Source organism: Hordeum vulgare, chromosome 2H, assembly GCF_904849725.1.
Source record: "Hordeum vulgare subsp. vulgare chromosome 2H, MorexV3_pseudomolecules_assembly, whole genome shotgun sequence".
NCBI classification, from domain to species: domain Eukaryota; kingdom Viridiplantae; phylum Streptophyta; class Magnoliopsida; order Poales; family Poaceae; genus Hordeum; species Hordeum vulgare.
Genome location: NC_058519.1, coordinates 597,447,123 through 597,473,668, shown reverse-complemented (window position 1 = coordinate 597,473,668; position 26,546 = coordinate 597,447,123). Strand labels below are relative to the sequence as shown.

The window sequence follows — 26,546 nt, the reverse complement described above, 5'->3', positions numbered from 1 at the left end:
ACATCCTCTTTGTCGACACCCTAAGCAGGGTGGAGATCCCTCGCTCTCAATTTCGGCCAATCGATACCTTTGTAGGGGATCTTACTTGGGCCCCATGCCATGTCACTCAGTAAGATTGACCTAGTTGTCAGTTTCAGCACCATCGATACCTATAAGGCTAAAACTCTCGTTCCATGGTCAACGATTTGTCATGTTCCTTCCATGCCTTCCTAGGATGCCCTTAATACGCCAAGTTCATGGAGATGCCTCACTAGGCCTACCTCCAGCTCAAGATGACAGACCCTAGCAAAGTCATCACACTGCAGGGCGATGTTCAACACACGTGTTGGTGCGATCAAGAAAGCATCCAACATGTCGATGTGTTGGTTGTGGCGGCGGAATTTAAAGTCGAAGGGTCACCCAACAAGCACCACCATCAAATAAGACACGAGTTTGTCATCCTTCCAAGCTATGTGGGGCCTAAGAAGATCATGATCGGTCTGGTGAATCCTACTGAGGTCGTGTACATCCACCCTAAACTTCGTCCCGAGCACGAGAAAGCGCTCGTCCTTTTTTCCTTTGGGGAAACCGAGATGTGTTCACATGGATGGTCTCTCGTATTCCAGGGGGCCCTAGAGACGTCATAGAGCACTCCTTACAAGCTTTGGTGAAGACTGACAGAAAGTCGTTGAGGAGATATCGCACTTTTATCGACATGACCTATCATGGAAGTGTACCACCCCAAATGATTAGCTAACTCGATACTCGTCCTCAAGGAAAGAATAGGAAGGGGAAGATGTGGACCGACTACAGTAGTATGAACAAGGCCAGCCTGAAGGATCCTTGTACCCTTTCGCACGTAGACTAGGTGATCGACTCATTCACATGACGTGAGACACTATTTTTGGACGCCTAGTCGGACTATCACCACATCAAGATGAAAGTAGAAGAAGGGATGAAGACACCATTACACCTTTGAACGCCTTATGCTATATATGCATGCCCTTCGGCTTGAGAACGCAGACGTCACGTACCAATGGCGCACTTAAAAGGCAAATAAAGTAGAAGGTGTGTTTGGTTTGAGGACCGAAAGTCATGGAATGTCATGGTTCCATTCCAAAGTCATGGTTCCATTCCAAAGTCATGGGTTGGTTCCATCCTTGTGTTCAGTTGATGATAAAAAAAGTCATGGGTTGGTTCCGTCCCGATGTTTAGTTGGCGAGATGAAATGAGAAGAATTTGATGCCACTCACCTCTTCGATATAAATGGTGAGATTACATATCTGAACAAATAGAGTTATTTGCATTTGACAAGCCTATAATTTAAATTTTCAGCAACATTTTCTTTCTATTTTCAACACATGCAAATAAAAATATATGATCATGAGTACATACCAAATATTTACGACAAATAATCATGAAAATGAAAAAATAACCACGAAAAAAAATCACGAAAACGAGAAAAAATAACACAAAAAAATAACCACGAAAACTTTTGTTCGGATGCGAGGGTGAGCGCGGTGAGAATTGCTTGGTTATTTCTTTTTTTCTTTCCTTTCTCAGACGAATAACGAGTCGATTCCTCCAAATCGATGGAATCACTTGGTGAAGCATCTGGAGGGAATATTCCCTGTATGTGGATGACCCAATTCCGGTTCCTAACCCAACTAAACACGAGAACGGCTACTAGGGATGGAACCAACCCGTTCGTTCCACCTCATCCTGAAACCAAACACACCCTTAGAGCAAGTACAATAAGGTACAGTCAGCAGGCTGTAAGAAATAAAATACTATATTTTTGCTGAGTTTGATGAGAGAGAAGAGGAGAGAAGGGAAGCGGGCACTTCGTGAAGAGCTAGCTCTAGCACGTGCTCCTAGGTGCTTTGTGAGAATGAAAGGTGAGCCATATATGATAAAAATAGTACTCTTTTATAGCTAACTATTGTACAAGCTAGCTATAAGATGAGTTATAAGACTGCTTATAGCCAGCAGTTGGCTGAGTGCGAAGTTTGTGTGACCGAGCACCTCGGTGCTCTATATCTGATACGTTGAGCCATGCGTGTGGATCATGAACTGTCTAGTCGTTGTCCTGTGGTAGGTCGGGCTAGCATTAGGAGCTAGATTGTGTAGGCGTGGCTACTTGGTACAAGTGTTTGACACATTGGTCCATTTACATGAAGTGTTTTCGGAGCATGACGTCCTCTCTTGGAACATGACTTGTGACCGTGTATGTACCAAGCAGACGGAGCGCTTACCTAATCGTCAACCTAAGGGGATCCCATTAGCTCTGCCCACTAGCTCTTCTTCGTCGACCTGGGGCGCAGCTCCGTCCGCTCCCCCAATGGACCAGTCGATGGGAGAGATGCGCCATGGAGCTCCCAGGTAACAAATCCTTCAAGTATTTCTCTAGCATTTGTCGCCGGATCCGGTGCGTCGTGCTTTCCCCCCAATGGGGAAATCTCTGCGGCTAATAAAAAATCTCAGATCTCATGCGTTTTTCCCTGGATCTGCAGCCTTGATCTCAATGCTTCCGGTCCAGTATGTTCTGCTCATCCGGGTGAGTCTCAAGCTTCTATGAGCATAACTGTTGGAGAAGAAATACATGGGAAGGACTTCCTGGACGACGGAACAAGTGTCGAATTCAGTGCAAGATGCACTGAAGCAACCAGCGGCTGGACTAGGAGGTATTGTCCTCGAAGGCGCTCATTTTTCATTTGATCCCAAAGAAATCGATTTCTTACTTGCTTCGAACTGAAATGCTTTGAGCAATTTGATTGTGTCTCAGTTTTGGTGTGCTGGTGGCATATTCTAAGTACTTCCCATATATGCTTTGTCGCACTAGAGTTGTAGTCAATATTTAAGAATATACAATGCTTATGAATATACAAACTAAAAGCTTTCTAATTTTTGATTCGAAGTATGGATTTAGTTTGACGTCAAATTAATTTTGAGCCTGCAAGGCTTTAAGTAACTAATTCGGATGTGGTTGTGACTTGATAAGTGGCCTGGTCTTGTTTGGATTTTATGGAAAACACATCAATAGTCGAGGGGTTGGATTCATAGTTTTAATTTGATGCCTGGTGCTCGATGGATTCGATATGACGTGTGTGTTTGGTTTGATGGCTCTGCCGTTCTGCTTTTTGATCTAATAGAATGCTCTTGTAAATTGAAATTTGATTTGATAGATTTTCCTATTTCGAACTTTGTAAATGTAATTTAGTCGTACATAGATGATACCAAATGAGAAGGTAGTTGCAAATTTTTCAAACTATGTGACTTTGTTGAGTGCTACGTTATATCCTGTATTTTTTTTGTTTTGTGTTTGGATGTAGAATTTTTGTGTTTGGCTGGTCTTAATAACAACAAATCGACTAATGTTTCCTTTGTCTATTTTATATGCCTGACATTTTTCTTTAATTGTATATACAAGGGTTAGGATTGGCAAGGCACGCGTCGAAAGGGAAATGAGTGCAGCGAGGAAGAGTGCTTTGGAATTATCAGTGAGAGATTACATAACCAAGCGCGATGGGAATGTTGCCAACCCTGTTATTGGAACCTCGTTCGACTCCATAGATGAGGCTTACAATTTCTATAATTTATATTCATGGGAGGTTGGTTTTGGTATTAGGCTATCAAAAAGCCGACTCAATGTTAATCGGTCAAGATGCATGCAAGAGATTGTGTGCGGCTGTGCGGTTAGTCTTTGTTTCGCTGTCTTGCTAGTTATTCCGTTGCATTGGATACCACGGAATTTATTGGTTTGTATAATTATCTGATTTTTCAGGGGAAGCCAGTGAAAGATAACACTAGATCATCCAGGTGTGGGTGCAATGCTATGATCAGGCTATTAAGGTCGGAAGACAATGGGTGGTACATATGTGAGCATCGCTCTTCACACAACCACCCTCTCTCGATGACGTGTGGCGAAAAAATGCACTCGCAATCTCACAGACACATTGACCGTTACACTAAAGATTTGGTTACACAACTAAGGCAAAACAATGTTAGTCTTGGAAAGGTCTTTAGTATAGTTGGAAGTTTTTTTGGTTGTATCGAAAATGTTCCATTCACCAAGAGGGCGTTAAAGACACTGTGTGGCAAGATTAATAAGGAGCATAGTGATTCTGATGCCAGGAAAACAATGGACATTCTGTCTGAGATGAAAGCAAATGACCCGGCGTTCAATTATACTGTGCAGGTTGACGAGGAGAGCAGGATAAAGACACTTATGTGGGTGAATGGTAATAGCATCGACCAATACATGTGTTTTGGAGATGCTATAACGTTTGACACAACATATCGGACAAACTTATACGATATGCCATTTGGATTATTTGTTGGTGTGAACAACCATTTCCAGAGTATAATTTTTGGTGGAGCGATGCTTAGGGATGAGAAAGAGGATACATTCAGATGGGTCTTTCGTGAGTTCATTAGAATGGTTGGTGGGAAGCATCCACAGACGATACTTACTGGTATGTCTTGTGTTGGATTGTCTTTCTTAACACAAGCTCGTCATTTTTAAAATGTCTCTTTTGTGAATGCTTACATCTCACATCTTGCTAATGGATGTTATTTCAGATCAGGCTCGTTCTATGGAATTAGCGATTGAGGCAGAGCTGCCAAATACAGTGCACAGGTGGTGTAAGTGGCACGTGTTGAAGAAAGCGAAAGAATCAATGGGCGCATTGTGGGGGAAGAATAGTGATTTCAAGACTGAGTTTCACAAGTTGGTCCATCACATGGTGAACGAAGAAGAGTTTGAAGGTGGATGGGCTGCAATGCTGGAGAAGTACTCGTTGAAGAAACATCCATTCCTGACACAAATCTACGAGGTGCGTCACAAATGGGCGAAGCCGTATTTTAGGGGAGTGTTCTGTGCAAAAATGACAAACACGCAACGGAGTGAGAGTGCAAATCACATGCTGAAGGGGTATGTTCCGCCTGGCTGCCCTATGCATCTATTCCTACACCAATATGAAAAACTACAATTTGACAGAGATTCTGAAGAAAGCTTCCAGGAGAAGCGCACCTCACTGGTTAGTTAGCGTTACCGCGTAGTGTGGTCGGTCATCTGGTATCAACTTTAGTTTTCCCCCTTGGTAGAAGAGATCTAACAAAATATATTACATGTATGCAGAGTGGAGTATCATTAAGATTTAACCTGCCAATTGAGAGACATGCAAGCAAAATTTACACGAGGGCTATGTTTGAGCAGTTTGGGGAAGCTCTCTACAAGGCTGGTGCCTATGTAGTTGATGTAGTCCAGCCTATGGCAATTTATAAGCTAACACATGTTGATGCAGCAACGCGTGCGAGATGGAGCAAAGTTGAGTTCATAGTTAAAGTGAACGACGACAAATCATTTTTTATCTGTGAATGCGGGTCATTTGAGCACTCTGGCATGGTCTGTTGCCATTCGTTAATAGTAAGTTTCATGACATACGTGGAACAAAGATAGGTTTACGGTTTATATGAAAAAGACGTGATTGTGCTCGGAACTAATATCGTTTTGAACTGTGACAGGTCATGATTGAGTTGCGGCTTAGCAGAATACCAACAAAGCATATATTGAAGCGATGGACGAGGGATGCACGAGATATCTTGCCTGAGCGACTTGTCTGGTACCAAAGAGACAGTGGTCCTCCTGCTAGCAATACATACAGGCATCATACTATGTACATTCAAGCTTTGGATTGCGTACGGCTCGGTGACAGCAATGTGAAATGTTTTGAAGTTTTCACGGCGATGATGAAGGAAGTTTATAAAACCCTACTGCCTCTAAGCCAGGATAAGGATGGTATGGGACTTGAAGATTGCGAGACAGCTGTTGATGGCAACAATATGGTTGATCGTGTGCCGGAACTATCAAACTGTTCAGGAATTGCTCCCGCAAAGTCTAAACGGTCAGCGGGGAGGCCGTCTTCAAGCAGAGAGAAGGCTCCATATGAAGAGAAGCTGAAGAGGTCTAGATTTTGCACCATATGTCGGGGTGAGGGTCACAAAAGTACAACTTGCCCTGATCGAGGTGATATACCCAAAGCCCCCAGGAGGTTGCCGAAGTGTGGAAAATGTGGAGTGATTGGTCACCGAAAGACTGCTTGCGGCAAAGTTGTTGATCTGTTCGAGCCGAATTTCCTTTAGGCACGTCGAATTTTCAAAAAAAAAATATGGCAGGTGCGCACAAACTATTTCTGTTTGTTTCGTATTAAGGCAGTGTGCCAGAATATTTGATAGCAAACATGACGTTGCTATGATTTATGTAATTGCGAATTTTGTACTTAAATTGGTTCTGAGAATTTTTATGCTACTATTGTGACATGAGTCCTCGATAAATCCTATAACGTTGAATGCGTGTACTTATATTGGAAAAAATAGGAAGTTCATATTTTTATGGAAACTGCTATATGTACATGTTTCATGCTCTGTTTTTATCGTTGTTGAAAAAAACATGCATTGTTGACCTGGAATTGAAGCATACACCAATCCTGTTTTGCATCGATTTCAAAACAAAACATTCCCTGATGTGTGCCCGTAGGGGGTAACATTTTTCGCACAAGGTTTATGGGAGAAAAATATACAAATGTTGATGTGTGGCAGGGTGCCGATTAGTGGACAACATGCATTCTGGGAGGGGATCACTTGGTAGATGGATCGGATGGTTCGAGGCTTGCCCTACAAGACAGACATGGGTCCGGTTGATGGCGATAATGGTGAGTGGACTGGTCATACCAGTGCCATGCGCTTGGCACTGTTGGCACACTGTGCGAAGCGATACTTGGTACACTGGTGAAAAGATCTCCTATTAATGCACCAGATCAACCCCTGTGCGCGCGCGACAGGCAAGCGTGCTTGATTTCTACCGAGGTCGGGTCGGGGATCTGTACCGAGTGATTGATTGGAAAGCAACTATTATTAGAGAGCACAGACAGAGAGGAGAACACCCGGGCGTGGTCTGCGCCGCTGCCGCTGCCGCAACCCCTTCTCATTTGACTTTTTTTCCTTGATTAATTACAACTACGGCGTGTACAGACAGCAGAGGAGAACACATGGGCGGGTTGGCGTGTACATGCAAATGGCTATGCATTTACTACATCTGTACTACGATGTGATGTGCATGCGACACACCGGTGTACTGTGTATAGGTACAGATTGTGAATAAAAAATACCTTCTCTAGTTGTTGTTACCGAGGATTCAAACTTTCACCTTTGAGAGCGTTTGGGATTTGAAATACAAAACTATAGAATTGGAGGGAAACTGAAAAATTTTCTGTTTCTATTTAAGGAGGTGGCGGGGTTGGCCGAAAACCTCAGCCAAAACGAATTTCATGGCGCCCAGCAGCAACACCAGCATGCCGTCTGGCTTGACGATTTTGTCTGCTTCGACCTGGGTGGCAAGCTCGCTCGTAGTGAGTTATAGGACAGTTTTGCTAGTTAGTAAATAGTGCAGACAAAATATACCACGTGTATCTTAACAGACTTAATTTTCTTGGCGTACAGCTTGATGGTGGTGGTAATGTACTGCCGGTCCCACATGAAGCTTCCCATTCTTCTTCGCTAGCTACCGCCATTGATGAGGTTTTTAAACTACATCCTTGAAAGAAAAAATTCTGCTTATTTTCTGGGTTTAACTAAAAAAATCTGCTATTATCTAAAGGCTAGTGTGCTAGGACAAGGTCCGATAGCAAGGTGTGCGGTGGATGATAGCCGAGATGGTACACAGGTTAACTATAAAGCTTCTCTACTAAAACTTATATGCGGTTCAAAAAAATATATAGGCTCATCGTTTTCTTATTGCTAACCATGTTGTTGTGGGGCCAGATTGCAGCTCGTGAAGAGCATGTGTACATCGAGGAGGGCACAGGGGACTTCGATCCGATGGTTGCAGGGGTGTGCTGTGCGGAAGAGTTGGTTCTGGATGATGGCGATAATGCGTCATGCGTTGGAGCTGTGGATGACAAAGCAGATGAAGACGACGCAGAGAGCCGTCCAACGAAGCGCGCCAAGCTCTAGTTTGCGCAAAATAAATATGGTGATGGAATCTACGAAGTTCACGTCTGTGTGATCAAAAATGATGTAACTTGTAGTGCATCTGAACTTAATGGGAAGAGGATTAACTGTTAAGATGAACCTCCTGATGTTGGTTTGGCATCGTCGTAATTACTTCTTTTATGCGAGAAATGGTTTTGCATGCATGCATGGGTCGGTGCTTTGCATTGACGGGTGGGGTGAGCATTGAGTAATCATACATTGAATAAGTAAAAAAATTGAATGACTAGGATAACTGGTCTCACCTACCCATGTGCCATCAGCCTGCTTGGCCACTAGTTCTATTTAAAGCATGCCCTGGACCGGCCCATGCTTATCCCCACAAGAACAACAAGAATATCCGCAGGTTCAGGTGGGGGGTCTGCACCAAGAACATCAGCAAGAAAGAGAAGGTTGGTGATCTTAATCTCCTCGTGTTAACTGCATCTCATTGAAGCTGGCTTGCCATCTAATAGTGTTTCTTGTTTCGATGCTCTTGTTCCAAAAAACAACGTTCCATTCGGAGACGAGCATGGCGCGTGGTCCTCCAAAGGGGAGCTCACCGGCGACATTGAGGCAAGGAGTAGCCGTCGCATCGGGGACGGCTAGGAGTGTTAGGACTGTGCAAACTAGCTTCACCTCCATGGCCTTGCAATCCATCGCAGGTGAATGGAACCCTCTGGTCCGAGAAGTATTCGCTGAAGTAGGAATGTCAGAGCTTTGCAAGATTAGAGTCTTAGGAAACACAAATAGGATCTTCTCCATGTGTTTGATTTCTAGGATAGATCCGGATACCATGATGATGGACATGGGGGATGGTGTTTTTCTAGAGTTGAATGCTAGAGAGGTTGCCAAAGCTACTGGCCTACCTCTGGGTGGTAGGAAAGTAGACATCCGAGCTGGGCAGTGCCTTGCTGACCGTGAGGTTTTGCTAGCAAAGGTTCATGCTATCCTTGGCACTGACATGCCTCGTTCAAACAGCATCCCAGTTTATAAGGTGAAAAAAATAGTACAATCTGCTAGCAAAGATGCCATACAGGGTGATGAGCGGACTGCGATGAAGGCGGCTGTAACACTTTTAGCTAGTTCGACCTTTCTTGTTCCGAGAGGTGCGACAGCCAAGATAGCAAATGAGCTACTGCCGGTTGTAGCTGAGCCCGATAACATCGCAGAGTTCGATTTCTGTGACTATGTTGTTGAGGGGTTGAGGGTGGCGGCAAGAAAACTTAGAGAGGACCTATCAATGGATGCTGCAAATGTAAAACTGGAGGGATGCCTTATAGTGCCACAGGTTAGTTTTGTCGTGCTTGTATATTTTTTGTTGTGGTGTAAACTTCTCTCAATAGCATCGCTTGTGGCAGATCATGTGGCTGGACTACCATGAACATGGCCTGCATGGGAGAGAGACTCTTCAGTTGCCAAGAATCGGGCGTTACTCGGACACAAAACTGAAGGACCTCATCAGAAAGCATGCCACCGCGCGGGGGATTGAATGTGGCCTGGAAGTAGAATTATTCATACATTGCATTTAATTCAATGTTCTTTCTGTTTTCACCATTCCTTCCGGTTCGTTCCTTTTTGCTGCTCAAGGTTTGTTTGCGTTTTTATCTGGTTCTTGTTTTGTGGTCCATGCATTTCATGTGTTACTATTGTTCGTTTTTCAGTTAGGCGATGTTCCCCGATCACCAGCGATTAGTGTACTTGGGTCATGCTCATAGGCGGCGCGTGCACAAGCAGTTGCCGTGCAGATGGTGGGGCATGCTAGTGGGTCACGCAACGCAGCTGGCCCGGTTGATATGGATAACTTACCACTGCTGCCAACAAAGGTTTGGCGATGGATTAATTTTCATGAAAAATTGTTTCTCTTTGAAACGCGTATTTAGTAAAATGCATACTAAAAAAAGTTTGGTTGTCTTTTTTTAGGTTGTTGAAGCTTTCAAAGCTACCATGGAGTTCCATTACAAGAGATGTGAGGTGGAGATGATGAAGGTGGTGGACAACATGAGGGACAAAATCGCAGTAGAAATTAGAGCCGCGTCGTCAGCAAAAAGGCAACGGGATGCTGAGGAAGCTTTGGATTTCTTTATTGGGCAAGTGAAGAAGCAAGCTTCTCTGGCTGTGGCTTCCCAAGCTCGTGTTCCTCATCAAGCTTCTGGTTCCGCGGCTCCAAAAGTTCATGTTACTCATGGGGCGAGTGCTTCTACATCTGCAGGTTGGCATAGCATCCCTTGCTAGTTTCTTGTACACGCGTGCTACCGTTTGCTACATTTGCATGCTAGTAGTTGTGTTGTTGATCATCTGCAATTATGCACCTAATTAAGTATAGCTCTTGGTGCAGTTGCTCGTGATTTGGCGGCAATTTCAAGAGAAGCAGCAAAGTCGATGATGGAACTAGACGTTTGTGCTCAACATTCTGCCGATGCAGGTAATACGCCTAATGCTCATGAGTTACATCATAATAAAAACTATCTCCTCATTGATTACCATCAATTTCGTTGTGAGCCAGGTGCTAGTTGTAGTCATGGATTACCAGATGCTTCTACTAAAGGGCAGCCATGTATTATGGAAGGGAGTTATTCGGCTGCACATGATCGGCCTGGAGGTACGCAAACAAAACGTTGCTGAGTAGTTTCACTGTTGCCATGCATGGGAGAGTAAGGACAAATTGTTAATGACCTCCAACATTTCATATAGGAGAGCTGCTGGCCAATTTGGGTAGCGAACCGCATGACAAATGCATGGTTGTGGATCTGAAGTGCAAAGGAATAGCTACAGGTTTGCTCGATCAGTATAATCCTGTTGTTGTTTTACTTTGGTACTGATTGCTCCACTCGATGCATGTGTGTCAGGTGTCCCAAGGCCCACCCGTCAGCAAACCATGCATGAACTTCTCCCACCCGCGCCTAACGTAGAGGCCGCCGCTCCAAATGCATACCATGAGCCTATGATCGACACCTCATTTCTTTATCTCATGACTGAGGGTATGAATTATTAAGTCTCACTATTTTGCAAATATATGTGCCATACATCCACGGAACAAATTTTGCGGCACCGTACCTAAAAAATCTATTATTTTCTTAGACACGTTACCGCATCAAATTGTTGGGCATAGCTCTTCGGGGTTGGTTAGTCCAACTACTAGTTCGATTGCAACTTGCACGCCGATAAGTAACAAGAGGATATGTATTGCATCCGTTGACACAACTTCGCCGCTCGGTACTAAAGTTTATTCAATGTCTACACTTCCAAATGATGTTTAGGGTTGCATCCCGATATTCATGTGCACGTGATCGCGCAGCTGTTATCCCTGCTGAGGAGTACTTTGCACAAGAAGAAGAATACGGTTTCTCACCGTTTGAACTTGAGTTGTATCACGCCGACCTGTACCGCGATCATGTCTGCCAAAACTTTTACGAGGACTTCATTTACCTTTCTTGTGCGAAGAGTCTAAGTAGGTCAGCTCTGTTAGCCGCCAAAAAATGTGTTGATCTTTTATGTCGGTGTATCTCTTGTGCTAATGATTTACATTGTTTTATGGGCAGCACCTGGTACAAGAGTTCTTCCCCAACAATTTTGGTGATGGATGGGCATAAGCTGAAGTATCAGTTCAGCCTGGGTGGTGCGATGTTCCACAACGGCATGGAAGCTTGGGTGCGTGGGTTCAACGAGAGGGAGAAGAAGATGTTTGATAGGGTTGGATTGCCAGTTTCCAAGGGTCTCCTCTCACCAGATGTACCTGTAAGTTAAACAAATGGTTTATTTGCATGTCTGTTATGGTTTGATGCGCTTGTGAACATTTGTTTTGTGTTTTTATTGTATTTCAGCTACATATGGAGAACAAGTGGAACAGAGAGGCTCCATCCATGTTGAGGAGCTTGATGTCAACAAGTAGCCTTGGTTATGCACTCAGGCTTTGCAGGATGGTATGTACCATGCACATGTTAATTCATTGGATAAAGCGTGATGTCTAATTTATTTGTGTTTTATTTGCAGATCATGGTTCCAATAGCATTTGACAGGGATTGGTGTTTGTATGTGTTTGACAAGCTTCTCAAGCGCTTGAGTGTGCTTGACCCCATCTTTACAGGGATGGCAAAGGAGGATTACAGAGATAAGCATGGCGTAACTATTGACTACATGCTTAAAGGTATGAAGTACGTGGGGGAAATGCTAGATGACGGCTGGTCCATGCATATACCAGATTGGGGTGTGAAGTACAACATCAACATGCATCTTGTGTGTCTCAGGTACATTATTCCCGACTGTACAAAACTTGATTTAAGATTAAGTTATTTCCATATTTTGAACAGTTTGTTCGTTACTATTTTCCGGCGGTGAATCTCCTGGTTACATTGCTTACTACGCTGACAACTTCAATGGGACTAGACTAGTGGAGGACATACCTCGGGTAATTTGCAAAACATGGTTATGAGTATTCCTATAAAAAAAATTACATTTGCGCGATCTTTTGCTAACCCTCAAATGTGTTGTGTTTGGTTCTGCAGGCTGGATTGGCGTCTAGGAGGAAGAGGATGTTGTACGAAACTTTGGCGGCCCAGTGCAACACTGCTCCTCGCGCTCGCTTCACGGTCCAGGTGGCAGAAGAAATTTAGGTTAACATGCGGATGAAGGAGTTTCATCCCGTGTCGGTCAAGCGCATGTGCGTTGGCTTGGTTTAGTAGCGTAATGGTTAAGCTTGCTGTGTTGGCGATCCTTTTGTGAACCTATCAGTGACTATGGTGCTTTTGTGAACCATGTATTATTATGTTGTAATATTACTTATTGCCGAGACATCCTAATCACTACACCAGCTTGTGTGCTAGCCGTTGGTATGTGCCTAGCCGTTTTCAATATGCTTGCATGGTGCTTTCGCGTAACGTCTCTACGTGTTTTGAATTGGCAAGTAGCCGTTGGGATTGGACATGGGGGGTCTATAAAAACGACCCAGCTTTCCTTGGCCAGCCTCATCCTCGTCCCACAACTTAGAATACACACAAAATGGCGTCTTCCGGCTCTTCGTCCTCAGCAGCTCGGTCTTCTTTGCATAGAGGGTTTGGGGCCCCCATGAGGTCTCCCGTGAGGTACCGCCATGGGCCTCTAGACTACGAGCCAGCTGATGCGTGTGACCGCAAAGAAAAAGCAGCCATGTGGATATCGTGGAGCGATGATAATCCAGGGAGGAGGTACTTTAATTGTATGCGTTTCAAGGTGAGCAGATGCAGAAACTTGCTCTTCGTTATTCTGTCGAATCTTTTCTGGTTTTTATATTTCAGACCAAACACATTGCTCTTTCCCCTTTGATCAGCGAGGCGGGTGTGATTATTTTTCATGGCGCGATGACCCTATCAAGGACCCGTTCCTAAAGCAACTAATAGTTGATCTAAGGGACAGGGTCTGGATGCTTGAGAGGATGAACGAACATCTACATTGTGTTGCAAGGACCGATGAGGAGGAAATCGCCAATGAGACTCGTCAGCTGAGAGACAGACTTGAAGCAATGAACGAAGGTGCCCTGGCTGCTGAACGAGCTGCGAGAGCTGTCAAGGGTACAAATCAAATGAGGATTGCTTTGCTCATTCTGGTGTTTGCTGTGCTTTTGTACCTGACGGCGACACGTTAGGTTTTTAGTATGCTTCCAATCCACGTAGCTACTTTTACATGTGTTCCCCTATGGAGTTTCATTTCGGTTTGTCCCCCATCTACTAGCTTAGTTAGTTGGTGGCAAGTTGTATCCAGCTAGATTATGATTTGGTTGGTAGTCATTTGTATCAAGATAATTGCTGAGTATGTTGGTTGTTTGCAAAAAAAAAGGTAAGTGTCAAACCACTGGACAAAGATGGAGGAAATACCATCCTGATTCCATTCGATTATGTGATGTGCATTAATGTGATACATGAAGAAGGAACGCATGAAAACATTCGCCATCTTGGTCTATTTGAGAAAAAATATAAAAACCACAAATGTTTGGTGTTCGTTAAAGGAATTGAGACATGGTGATCTTCATAGAGCTAGGAATGATCCCTTGATGGCTTCAATGGCGTCCGACGGGATCATTGACTCGTTACCATCCGTGCGCATCACCTCATAAAGCAACCAGTTCTTGTGTCTCTCCAGATTGTCCTAGTTTCAAAATCAAAAGTGTATCGAGTGTTAATACATGAACCCATACAAAAACAGGAGCTAGCTTCCATGTTAAAAATGGTAGGTACTAACTTTCGTCACTGGGATTTGGAACTTCTCCCCGTCGAAATTTCATGCAAGGAATGTAGTCCCTGCACCATAATTATATCTGTGGCAAAAATACGATGAAGCAGGTTTGTAATTCAACTTCAATCTATATTAAAACAAAATAATCTTTAGGGTGTTAAGGTTATAGAAACATACTTTTCCATATTCTCAATCATCGGGACTGGAAAAGACCTAGTCCATTCTCCGCAGCTGCAATGCCAGTTCTCAAACATAATTTGCAAACATCTAAAAAGTGCACTATGAAGTTTGTCTGAGACGTATGTGTGCATGTTCACTTGGCGATTGCTGAAGCCAAAAGGTCCTACTGCAGGGTCAAGTACTACGATCCTTCTTTTCAGCATGTCAAATGAGTAAAGTGCCCAACCATCAGGTAGAATTGCTGGGATATGCCACTGTGAGAAAAATTATTCAATTTTATCAAAATATGGTCTTATTCCGTTGTTGAGATGTATCAAAAAATAAAAAACTTACAAGCCTGCTTGATGCTGGGTTCAAATCAGCCACTCCGTCCGTGAAGCTTGTCCGAATAGATTGGATGGTCAATGGGTCAGCGTTAGACAATACCGCGGTCTGTTGCAATGATAGTAGTGTTTAACATTTACAATGAAAAGAAAAGTATTTTGTCGCTGTATATGAGTTGCGATGATCTTACAGCGAAATCAGGCTCCAGGAATTTCCTCCATATCATTGTTGTTGTGTCCTTGTTGTAGAACTTATCCATTTGGTCGAATCGCCTGAAGATGATAGCGCCCACCTCGTGGCTGAGTTCGTCAATACCGGCTAGTTGTTGATGCAGTTCAATGCCATCTATACATATGAGCCTTGGCTTTGGGTGGGCAATCCATTGTCTATGCATTGGTAATAAATAGTTAGCGCGTATGCCGCGAACTAGCAAAATATGAGACTTTGGTAGAAAGGTGAGTTGATCACGCAAAATGTTTGTTTCGAAAAGATGAGTTGATTACCATACAAGAAAAGAATATGGCTTACCTTTCTAGTGTTAATCGTGAAGCTGCTAGGAACCAATCCTTGATAGTTCTCAGAACATTTTGGCTTGGGGGGAGTGGTACTGATCCAACTGACCATGGATCACGTGCCAATTTACATTTTGGTAATCGTATCTTACTCGGCACAACATCGTTTGTAGTTACGAAAGTGACGTAATTAGATGATGGTTTTAACTCGGCGTAGTAGCTGACAATACATGCAGTTAGATCATCAAAAAAGGAATATACAATGTCGGCAACTTGATTGCGTGCACCGTCCTTTGCAGATATAGATGAGTTGTTCAGAATATCGATGCCAGATGGCGTTCGAACTTGGATTGGTTCATTTGGTGAAACACATATCTTCTTTTGTGACTCGGTTGCATTGCTGCTGCCCATCACAAAATTCCTCTTACGGGCATTTGAACTATTCACAGAATAACTACCTGCCGCGTAACAATTAAAGTTAGACACACAAAATAATAGACTGTGTGTGTATGAAATAGCAATGCATGACAATTTGGAAAACAAAACGATTAAGCGTTAACAAAACGGACCTTCGTTAGCAAAAATGCCTTCTAGTCTAGTGTTTATCTTATTGGATATCGGGGTCAAAAAAACAGTTCCTTCATTGTTAGGAGCTGGTGCATTTTCCGCATCGATGTCATCTTCGTTTTTCAGCCTGCATTCTTTCCTACCAAACGCCTTGCAGCATGTGCAATTGTCAGCAATGCATGATACTAACTTGTCTACAAAGTTGAACATTGTTGACTGGAACGACCGTCTCATTTCTGAAATATGAGCCAATCCCCGTGCATTGTGTTCGTTGAGAATCATACCATGCTTTTCTCCCGACTGCATTAAATGGTAATTTCATAAAAAAATATGAGAGACGTTTTAGTCGTCTAAACAGAGTTACGGTTGGGCATCAAAGGGGCATGGACTTACTATTGTCGGGTATTTTGTGCGTATATGATTAGCAAATTCTAGTGGACCAGTCTTGATGTAGCTTGCTCGTTTGGCGGGAGCAGATGTAAACTGTGCCCGTTTCGGTATCGGTGTAGGCCGAGGAAAATTGTTTGCAGGATCGTCGACAAACACGAGTTCCTTGCTGACATTTTGTTCCCTGCGAACCTGGTGCGTTGAACAAAAGAGTTTGGAGCGTCAGATAAAAATAGTGTGATTGGGTATTATAGAGAATGTGATTCTGGGACTAACCGAGGAACGGTGGTAAGATATTTCTCCTCCTCCCATGTTTACAGATATGGCGTCAACCATCTTTTTCATGGAATCATAATCAAAAAGTGCAAATCTTGGGTAGACGCCCTGCGGTTTGCTGTTGACGTCGAGATCTAGACTATCTAGAACAAGAACCTGCACATGTGTTTGGTGGGGTTAACAACATAAATTACCTGTGCGTGTGCCATGCTGTGAATAAAAATTGGTTTCGTGTACCTGCAGGAAAAGATGGCACCCAACAATGTGTATGGTTGGGGGTCGCCTCAATACATCTGACTTGAACTTCCTCACAGCTTGGAATAGGTGAGATAGCAGGTAACGACACCAATTCCATTCTTTGATTTTGGTAACATCGTTTAAGGCTGACCAGAAATCAATTTTGATGTAGTCGTGTTTGGCAGATGGCGCAAGGGCATGCCCCACTACAAAGATTACAAAAGCAATTTTGAAACAGTCCTTATCTATATTCCTGGAGTCAGCTGTGATGTCGCGGTTAAGGTATTCCTCTGATGCCTTCAGACTATGAGTACCTTTGTCGCTAATGCCTGCTGCAACCCGTGTAAATTCAACGCAAGCATCTGATGGCTCCACACCTTCAGAAAGAATTGTGTGCTCACCGATTGGGATGCCAAACACATAATGTACTTGGTTGTCTGTGAGCTCGAGCATCCCCTGGCTTTCTAGATTGATGATACTGTTCTCCACATCAACTCTATCCATCAAGTAAGCGTTGTACTTTAGATTTATCTTCTGCCAAGACTTGATATGCAGCAATCCATCAAACCCAGTTTCTCGGACCAACTCCTTCTTGAAATCCGAGAACTTTGAAATCACGGCGCCTATTTTCAGCAATGACAACCTAGATGTTATTGCTGGGGTTCCAGGAGGCCCGGGGGATCCTCCTGAACCGTCGCCGTCGCTGTCAAAACAGTCTGGTGATGCTTCGTTCATTGTTTCTTGATTTACAACTACTGGTGCTTCTTCCATGCTAAAAAAGATTATCCAACGCTTGTTTTTCCCTAATATTTACATACAGACGTTTCTCTATCAATCTCGTGGATGCCATTAAAAACCTATTTTAGATCTACGCAGTCGATGCATGGAACGGTGTCGAAGTGTTGGGGGAACTCATAACATACCTTTCAGGGAGACCCTCGGCTAGCCTCTGAGCACCTCTCCCGCACGCGCATCCTTGTCCGTGTTCTTCAGGGGCGTGGACGAGCTGGTAGGATGAACGAAGCAGGCGATATGTATCAGGCGGGGGGTGGACGAAGATGTGGTAAATGTCCTCCCTGCCGCCAGGGCTAAGAAACAATAAAGAAGTACTTCTGATTTGACTTGAGCATGCTGCTGAATTGATCACAAAGTTTCTACTTTTCACATGCATGTACAGTGCTTGGCCCTGTATTTGCAGGGCTGCCATGTACCAACACTGTTTATTTGACCTTCTGTTTCGGACTGCATGCGCTAGCTGGCCTCGCCCCGGCTTGTGTTAGTGTTAACTGTGACCTTGGTTTTAGGATATTAAGCTCAATTAGATAGTACTGGTACTAGAGAACGTTGTATCACCACGAACAATTAACGAGAAAAAGATCACAAAAAAGGTGAGTTCATGGTCCCTCCATGTCCAAATTAACAAACTTCATATTAAAATCGGAACACCGCATGGATTTTAATCTTATCCTACTAATTGCTGATTAATTCCAATTGATTATATAATTAACGAAGGCAAGCTTGCGTTGGAATCTAACCCTCACAACTATTGGAACATCACGCGCCGTGTGCTGCTGGTTCACTACCAGTCGATGATACGCCCTGGTACAAGTCTGAAACAAGACGTACAATGGATGTCGACTGACTAACCCATGAATGTGCCAAGTATCATCTACCGGTCCACTGCATGGCGATAAAACATGGACCAGAATCCCTCCACTCTAACCCGTAATACAAGGGAAGCTGCCTCCTATACGGGGGACAGGGCAAAACAATACGATGACGGCGCGGATCCCTATGGGGTGTGTATGGACAGGATGCCGAGCACCGAGGTGCTCGTCCTCAAATCCGAATTTTCGACAGTTGGCTATACTATTAACCATGCTCTTACATGTCCACGTGGATGACGTGCTAATCAGGACCCCCACCCCCACCCAAAAAAATGAGAATACGTCGGCACTGACGAAGACGTTCGCTTAGAAATTTGATCGTGAAGAGTACGTACGTCTTCAGAGTTTCTGTTGAAAACAAAATTCATTTACATAGCCTCAGGAAGTGCATCGTGATTGGATGCGCCACGGGGGAAACTCCCAAGTCCCAGGTGGAACCAGCTTTGGTGTCTGGCTGGTCAAATCCATCCTATTCCCATCCTCTTCCCGCTGGGAGTGGGACCCACGAGCCCGACGTAGCCCGCCCGTCCCGTCCCGTGCGCGCGCCTCTGTTGTCTTGTCTCTGAGCCGTCGTGACCCCCCACTATCCATCACCGAGCAACACCCGAAGCCTCTCCCACCCACAGAACAACCCAGCTGCATCCATGACAACGCGGACCCACCCTCCAACAGCCCCACACCACGGCCGCGCATCGGCGTCAGCAGCGCGTAACGGAGCCATTAACAATGGTTAAGGCTTAAGACCATCGAGAGACAGGAGGGCGTGGTACTACTAGCATCCCAGATAATCCTCGACGCTAACCACGCTTTCCCTTCCCTTCACTTCCCTTCCCTTCCCCCTCTCCGAGCCCGAACCCAAGCGAAATCGAACCGAAGCGGACCAAATTCCGGCTCCGCATGGGCTTCCCCGGGCGCTGATCCGGCGGGCGGACGCTAATGCGGCGCCGCTAGAGGGATCTGCTGCGCCCGCGGGGTCCGCATGGCGGCGCAGGACGGCGGCGGCGGCGCGGCGGTGGTCCTCAACGTGTACGACCTCACGCCCATAAACGACTACCTCTACTGGTTCGGCCTCGGCGTCTTCCACTCCGGGATCGAAGGTTTCTGACTCTCTCTGCCCCATCTCCCTCTCTTGCTACTCGCTGGAGCTTGATTTGGCTCGTAACTTCGTGCTGGGAGGGATGCTGTACATGTACTAGTGGTAGCTGCTTTGTTGAGCTTGTAAGGATACTTGCTACCATAAGAAGTCAACAAGCTATGGGTGGTTACAGATTTGAGGGGTGATGGACTGATCGTGGTCTGAATTTCTGATGGACAGTAATTAGTAAACGAGCAGCTTAAACTAGCTGTCAGGGCAAATTAGTTTTCAGTTGTATATAGGATGCAGGGCAAAACTAAAAATTGAAGAACGGTGGTGAATTATAATGATGTATGGGTGTATCTATTGACAGGATTGGCGGCAAATCCCTCAACAGAGTTTGTGTGTGATGTTGCGGTCATTTTCTTGTTCGAAGAACAGGTGGATATTGAGCACAGTTAAAAAGACACGTGCTAGGCTCTAGGAGATAAAATGCCTAGCGCTTAATGTGCGCATAATTGTGCTCAAGTGTGTGCTTCAGAAAAGCGCAAGGCGGATGGCAAAACACATAATTAATGCCTAGCGCTTTTAGTTGTGATATATTGAGCTAGCATAAGATAACTGAATGTTTTCACCTGATGAAAATGGTAGAGTCCTAGTCATACATGATATGTTAATTGCTAAGTCTACATTCTATGGACTGAGGTTGCTATTTATGTCAAAATATTTATTGTGCATTGGGTTAATGGCTGATGCTTTTATGTGTAGCAGTTTTCTTTTTCCAGACATGCATTTTGTGGGCTCTCTGTGCTAGATGTGTGAACTTTAACTCATTGTTTTTTTGTTACTGAAATCTACAGTTCATGGTTTGGAATATGCTTTTGGAGCCCATGATCTCTCAATCAGTGGGGTTTTTGAGGTTGAGCCAAAATGCTGCCCTGGCTATGTCTATAGAAGGTCTGTATGGATGGGCACAACTGAGATGTCTAGGGCAGAGTTCCGCTCGTTCATTGAAACTCTTGCAGGAAAGTACAATGGGAATACATATCATTTGATTTCAAAGAACTGCAACCATTTTACAGATGATGTCTGTAAGAACATAACCAAAAAACCAGCCCCTGGATGGGTAAATCGGCTAGCAAGAGTGGGTCAGTATTACTAGTTTTATGTCTTCTCTTTCTAACTTGCTCGGAATGATAGATGACTGATTTTATTTTGTGGAATTCTTAGGTTACTTTTTCAACCGCCTCCTACCAAAAAGCATTCAAGTCTCTACTCTTAGTCACGGAGCAACTCATCCTGCAATCTCTGGTGAGTCTGCTTCTAGTGCCTACATTTTACATGTTATTTGTGAATATAGCTGCCTATCATAATTTGGAGTAAATTGCATGCAGTTGTTAGCTACAGCCTGTTGTGTATTTGTAGTTCACATTCCAAATGACCTGTATACTTCAAACCGTTAACAGCCATTTGAGTGTTATTATTTGTTGTATTTTTTTGAATAACGCATGCCTCAGAAATCTCTTACAAAGAAATAATAAGAGGACATTCCGGTCATGTGCAATGCCATCTCCACAATAAATCTGTATGGCTTTGGGATGTACGTTGTATCATCTGCCCTCCAATTTTCCATAAAAGAAACACCCCCTTGTCCATTTGGTGGGCTTTATCCTTCATAGCATACTGATCATATTTACATATTCATTGTGGAAAGAGAATTAGTCGTGGTGTTTCACTTGTTGGGGAAACTTAGATAATGTGGAGGGAACAACATGAGCGATTCTTGATTTCTATGGACTCAGTACTATACTTTCTTTGAGCCTCTTCACATTTTCACCGACCTCTGACATTTGTAAAGAAAGCAAGAGGGGTTAGACATTGTGTCACTAGTTCTAATTGCTAAAAAAAATGTTCTGAACACATGTACTCCCTCCGTTCCTAAATATAAGACCTTTTAGAAAATGCACTATAAACTGCATACAGATGTATATAGACATATTTTAGAGTGTAGATTCACTCATTTTGCTCCGTATGCAATCTTCTAGTGAAATCTCTAAAAGGTCTTATATTTAGGAATGGAGGGAGTATTAGCTAGTTACTTGCATTCTTCCTCTTTCTTTTTTTAAAACTACTGATTTCGCTGTTTTTTATTATCTACTAGATGATGATGTGGAGTCAACATGTTCATCCCTTAGTGGGGACAGTGATGTGGATGACCTGGACCAGCACCTGCTACCAGCAGCAGGCATCGACCTCCAATCTGTAAACGTGTCACCAAAGCTATCCAAAGATCTCGTTTGAATTATCCTGCCATTTGGGTTCCCTGATGCAATTTAACGGTTGTACTTCTCCAGGCTGCGTGATATCCAAGTATAGTCGAATGTATTTTTTGAACGACAAGCATAGTTGAATGTTGATTCTTTTCGGCTCTTTTTTGCTGTCTGCGCACATAGGAATTCTCCAGTGGAAAGGTCACTCTGTAAATCTTTGTTGTTTGCTAGTTGTCGCATGATTGTTCGGGTATTAGTATCATGTGTTCTCGAATGTTGCTAGGTCCAGGCAAATGATGCCATCCTTCGCTACAACGGCCTTGATGTTGTTATGACAGCCTGAATTGGCACCGAGCTGTTGTGGTCATGGTAGTGCAAATTTGAAACCCTGGCCTAGAGCAGTGCTTGTATAGCCAGAGAATATGCTATAACCAAATGATACAGTGTAGCCTTAAGTCAATGTATTGTAATATAACAGGTTGATTTTTCCTGTGATATTTCAGTGGGATTGATGGTTATATCAATTTCCTTAGTTGTAGAAGTTTATTTATGGATCCACCACTTCGCTCATATGTACTTCCTCTGTAAACTAATATAAGACCCTTTAGATCACTATAGCAGTGATCTAAAAGGTCCTATATTAGTTAATAGAGGGAAAACTATGTAAGATATAACTTTGTAATCGACAAGTTCGTGGAGTCTTTTGTACTAGTAGAAGTGAACTTAATAATTGTTGCGTTCTATGCCTCCGTAGTCGGTATACCATAATACCTGATTTGTACTACTAATTTGTGTGGTTGCAAGAATTTAGTTCACTCCATCTTCAGATTTATGTAAAGAGGCATCTCAGAATGTCATGTTAATCTTATTTCATTTCTATTAACTCATTGGGCATTTGTGCTCCTTGTAGCAATCTGCTGACAAATTCATATCCGTGAAAAGCTTGTATAAAACACTTGTTCCATTATATATGAAGGTCATTCGCCATCATTTAAAGAACTAAATTGCTCTGCGTACGATGCTTTCTCGTCCGATCAGAGAGCAAATCATCTCCAAATGCTATGGCCCAAAAACTGAATTACCTATGATTGTCTCTAATCGTACGAGTGCTGGACAGGAATCCACGGTACGCATAGCTTCTTTCAAGAACGTATGGTAAATTAACTGATGATCATTTAAAAATTACAGCAACTACAAAAGTTTAGCTATAAAACACCAAGACCCGTGATCCACTGAATATGTATTTTCCCCACGAAATGCAGTGACTCATTTCTCATGTATTAATTTGTTCAGCCCAGCCGCATTATCACCATTGATTACTGCCAACGTGGCCACCGATGCTATGAATTGAAATTGTAGATCAGCACATGCTTTACAGTATCTATTACCACTAATTGGACATGTTTCACTTTTTTTGTTTGCAAAAAAGTGCTCTTTTATTGAAGGATCAAGCTGATACAAATAGTGAATGACAAACCATCGAGGATGCATATACACACACCAATACAAACAGAAAAGCCAAGAAGAAGAACGTACACAACATAAGCCTTCAAGAGAACTCCACCTAGCGCCTATTTGCTTCATGGCAATGCACACTCCATAACAAACAGGTTCTTTGCTACCCACAAAGAGGTAAGGGTCCAAAAATCCGAAACGACCCCATCAAAGCTGGCTGGAGAAGGAACAAGTGGAAGCACTACCAAGACCTCAAAATGACGCCTCCAAGAAGGTGAATGATGCCCATCCATCTTTTAATGCTCAACAAATTCAGTAGCCTTCACAGGATGCTGCATCCATCTTTCAATGCCCTAAATTTGAATAGTGAATAGGTTGGTGTAAATTGTTTTCTGCAACAATTGTCCATTATACCAGACGGTGTTCTTAACAGTTGTAGTACGTCGAGAATCTTTATAATCCCCAACTAATGTTTCCCTGTCTTGAATCTTTTCTATTATCTCACTTGGCATTTCATAAAGCTCCAGGTTGTCGAGCTCTATAAGATTCTCGATGCCTTGGGGTATTTCAGTTAGCTCATCACAACGGCCTAGGATTAATACATTTAGATGTAGAAGACTCCCTTTTTGAAACTCAATGTGAGAAAGGTTAGGCAACTCATGTAAGCTCAGCTTCTTAAGAACTGGAAAACTGCCTTCTGGAAAGGATAAACTCTTGTCGGTGTATGCATTCTTTAGGGTAAGATGTAACAGCCTGGGAAGTGATGAGAGCAATCCAATTGAATCTCCTCTGAGCTCAGATGAACACAAACGCAACTGCATGAGGTTATCAAGGTGCCCAAACCATGAAGGCAACTTACCTCTGGCTAACATCCCTGTCAATGAAAGTCTCTGAAGCTTTAGTGGGGGTGGATAAAATGGCTCCAGGTCCAATATGACATTAGCATCCCGACTGACAATCCCCAAGCACAGAAGGCCGCTCATTGTGGAGATGGATGAGGGCAAATGAATAAGATTACTCTCATGCACACCGGATAGCTCTAAGCTCTTCATATGCTTTAAGCTTTTTAAGGATTTGACCATCTTCTCATCAGCCTCGATGTACTTTAGAGTCTGCAGGCAGGTAAGATTTTGTAGCCCGTCTGGAAATTCAATTGCTGTACCAGGGAACGCAAACCTGAAGTCTGCAGATCGGCGCCTAAACACTATCAGGTGGCGCAGGTTATTGAGCTTTCTTATACTAGGTGGTAGTCTCTGGACCCTGGACCACTTTGTATCTAAAGTTTGCAACTTATGTAACTGTCCCAAATCCTGTGGAAGCTCTTCAATGAGAGTGGAACGGATCCCAAGATACCGCAGATTAAGAAGATTGCTCAGTGAGCTAGGCAGTTTATCTATCTGGACAAACCATAAGTTTAATACGGTCAATAACCTAAAGCCAGACAAGACTGAAGAATCTATATCTGACTTAAATGAGTTGAAGGAGCGAAGCAATGTCATCTTTAGAACTGGTCGATGATCACTTACCCATCGGTCAAGTATAAGATGACGGATTTTTTTGCTTGGCCCCAATGTTGGCTGACATTTCGAGAATACGGTAAACCCTTCCTTTATTGACCTTTGCAGAATCAAATCCCTGATCAGGTCATGAATGCAGAGCCGTTTTGCTCGTCCAAACTCATTCTTTAACGTGACCTGCAACAGGCTACGTTGCACTAGCTGGTGCAGGTAATCATCCGCAATCTCCTCCATTGTGCCCTGGCCCTTTTCCTCAATATAGCCTTCTGCAATCCACAACCTGATCAGAATTTTCCTTTTGATCAAGAAATCTTCAGGGTATATACTGCAATACAGTAAACATCTCTTCAGGTGATAAGGCAGATCATCAATGCTCAGATTGAGTATGCTTGACACTTGCCCAATTCCACGAACACTGCTTCCATCCCAGTCAAGGCTGTCATGGACATTCTTCCAAGCAAATTCCGTTCTACTCTTCAATGCAAGGAGGTTGCCAACTGATACAATTGCTAATGGTAGACCACAACATCTGTCCAATATCTTGAAAGCCCACTGCTCCAGATGATGTGGGCACTCCTGATTGGCATCTTCCCTGAATGTGGTGTTACAAAACAAGGACCATGCTTCTTGCTTGGGGAGCGGTTCCAACATGATGATCCTGGTGGATGCTGCCAGAGAGGCAACATTTTGACTGCGTGTTGTGATGATTATCTTGCTCCCTTGTCCATCATCAACCAACGCATTGCGGATTTCATACCATGCATCGGCATCCCAGACATCGTCCAGCAATAACAAGTACCTCTTCTTGGCGAGATGCCCACGCAAAGCTTCCACCAGCGACCGGTAGTCCATCTCATCAATGTCCGGCATGCCGGCACGGACGTCCCTGTGCAGTTCTTTGGCAATTTTCCTTAGGAGGTCATCCGTCGTGAAGTTCTTGGAGACGGACACCCACGCAGCGCAGTCGAAGTGGCGGCTTGCGGCGACTTCCTTGTACACGCTGGTGACTAGAGTGGTCTTGCCAACGCCGCCCATCCCGCACACAGCAACCAGAGACCGCCGGGAGTCGATGTCCTCCGTGAGCCATTTCATCAGTGACCTTCTGTGCGCCGCAAAACCGACGATTTCCCCATCTTCCAAGAAATGCGCTGCTTCCGCTAGCTTCCGACCAACGACGGGCCCGGTGCCGCCGTCGGGAGCGGAACTTGAAGCGGTGGCCTCGGCCGGCCGGATGCCGTACCGCTCCTTGGCATCCGACAGGTCGCGGAGCCTCACCCGCGCCTTGCCTAGCCGTCTGGCCAGAGCGAGCCACGCGCCGAAGTTAGCGCAGGCGCGGACGAAGCCGCCGCCGGAGAGGAAGGCGTACTCGTCCGCGACGTCCTCCAGCTCGAATCCGACGTCCCGGATCTGGTCCACCCAGGCGGAGGCGAGCGCGTCCTCGCCGCGGCGGGAGTCGGCGAACCGGAGGAACGCGCGGAGGAGCTCCAGGTCCCGCGCCGCGGCGGCGATGCCCGAGCGGACGGCCACGAGAGAGGAGAAGTCGGCGGCCGCACTGCCTGACAGTGTTGCGGCGACCTTCGCCGAGAGCGATATCGCGATCATCTCCGCCATTACCTCACCGTAGAGGCGTAGGCGAGCTGCGTGGTGTGGTATGGTCCAGAAAGTCAGTGAGTCTGTTTGACTGAGGGCAGCGATTCGATTCTCTCTCGGTGTATTTGGTAGCCTGCGTGAGAGCATCTCTAGTAGAGCTGGTGTAAATTTGGTAGTCTATATTTTTATATAGACAATGGTTTAATTTTAAAAAAATTTAGACAACCTTTGTTTTCTAGCTGATTGTTTAAATTTGGTAGTCTATATTTCCAGCA

At 44.3% G+C, this 26,546-nt stretch overlaps 3 protein-coding genes across 4 annotated transcripts; 2 read left to right on the top strand and 1 right to left on the bottom strand.

Moving 5' to 3' along the window:
• The first annotated feature begins 2,320 nt into the window (after positions 1 to 2,320).
• Positions 2,321 to 7,992, top strand: LOC123428700 (protein FAR1-RELATED SEQUENCE 11-like). The gene is made up of 11 exons (XM_045112880.1): positions 2,321 to 2,361; positions 2,493 to 2,663; positions 3,410 to 3,692; positions 3,764 to 4,454; positions 4,561 to 5,018; positions 5,120 to 5,407; positions 5,506 to 5,945; positions 7,012 to 7,087; positions 7,480 to 7,557; positions 7,637 to 7,702; positions 7,801 to 7,992. Exons 1-11 carry the CDS (start codon positions 2,321 to 2,323, stop codon positions 7,990 to 7,992), a joined length of 2,784 nt encoding a protein of 927 aa, XP_044968815.1.
• An 11,126-nt stretch (positions 7,993 to 19,118) lies between these two features.
• On the top strand, positions 19,119 to 22,255 carry LOC123427580 (deSI-like protein At4g17486). The gene is made up of 4 exons (XM_045111661.1): positions 19,119 to 19,461; positions 20,300 to 20,587; positions 20,670 to 20,750; positions 21,601 to 22,255. The coding sequence occupies exons 1-4, from the start codon at positions 19,344 to 19,346 to the stop codon at positions 21,738 to 21,740; spliced, it is 627 nt and encodes a 208-aa protein (XP_044967596.1). The 5' UTR covers positions 19,119 to 19,343; the 3' UTR covers positions 21,741 to 22,255.
• A 797-nt stretch (positions 22,256 to 23,052) lies between these two features.
• Positions 23,053 to 26,391, bottom strand: LOC123427579 (disease resistance protein RPM1-like). 2 transcript variants are annotated; one of them, XM_045111660.1, is made up of 2 exons: positions 24,691 to 26,391; positions 23,053 to 24,561 (listed from the first exon to the last, which is right to left on the bottom strand). In XM_045111660.1, exons 1-2 carry the CDS (start codon positions 26,290 to 26,292, stop codon positions 23,518 to 23,520), a joined length of 2,646 nt encoding a protein of 881 aa, XP_044967595.1. In that variant the 5' UTR covers positions 26,293 to 26,391; the 3' UTR covers positions 23,053 to 23,517. The 2 variants fall into 2 exon arrangements, with proteins under 2 accessions (XP_044967595.1, XP_044967594.1); XM_045111659.1 differs by having other exon boundaries at positions 23,053 to 26,391.
• Between the last annotated feature and the right edge of the window lie 155 nt (positions 26,392 to 26,546).

Excerpts from the sequence above, each read along its gene's own strand:
- LOC123427579 (XM_045111659.1), bottom strand. The coding sequence starts at position 26,292 with ATGGCGGAGATGATCGCGATATCGCTCTCGGCGAAGGTCGCCGCAACA.
- LOC123428700 (XM_045112880.1), top strand. The coding sequence starts at position 2,321 with ATGGACCAGTCGATGGGAGAGATGCGCCATGGAGCTCCCAG. Across the intron at positions 5,946-7,011 it reads TATGAAGAGAAGCTGAAGAG|ACAGCAGAGGAGAACACATG; the intron begins GTCTAGATTTTG and ends CGGCGTGTACAG. Across the intron at positions 7,088-7,479 it reads TACTACATCTGTACTACGAT|CTTGATGGTGGTGGTAATGT; the intron begins GTGATGTGCATG and ends CTTGGCGTACAG.
- LOC123427580 (XM_045111661.1), top strand. The coding sequence starts at position 19,344 with ATGGCGGCGCAGGACGGCGGCGGCGGCGCGGCGGTGGTCCTCAACGTG. Across the intron at positions 19,462-20,299 it reads CTTCCACTCCGGGATCGAAG|TTCATGGTTTGGAATATGCT; the intron begins GTTTCTGACTCT and ends TGAAATCTACAG. Across the intron at positions 20,751-21,600 it reads AACTCATCCTGCAATCTCTG|ATGATGATGTGGAGTCAACA; the intron begins GTGAGTCTGCTT and ends ATTATCTACTAG.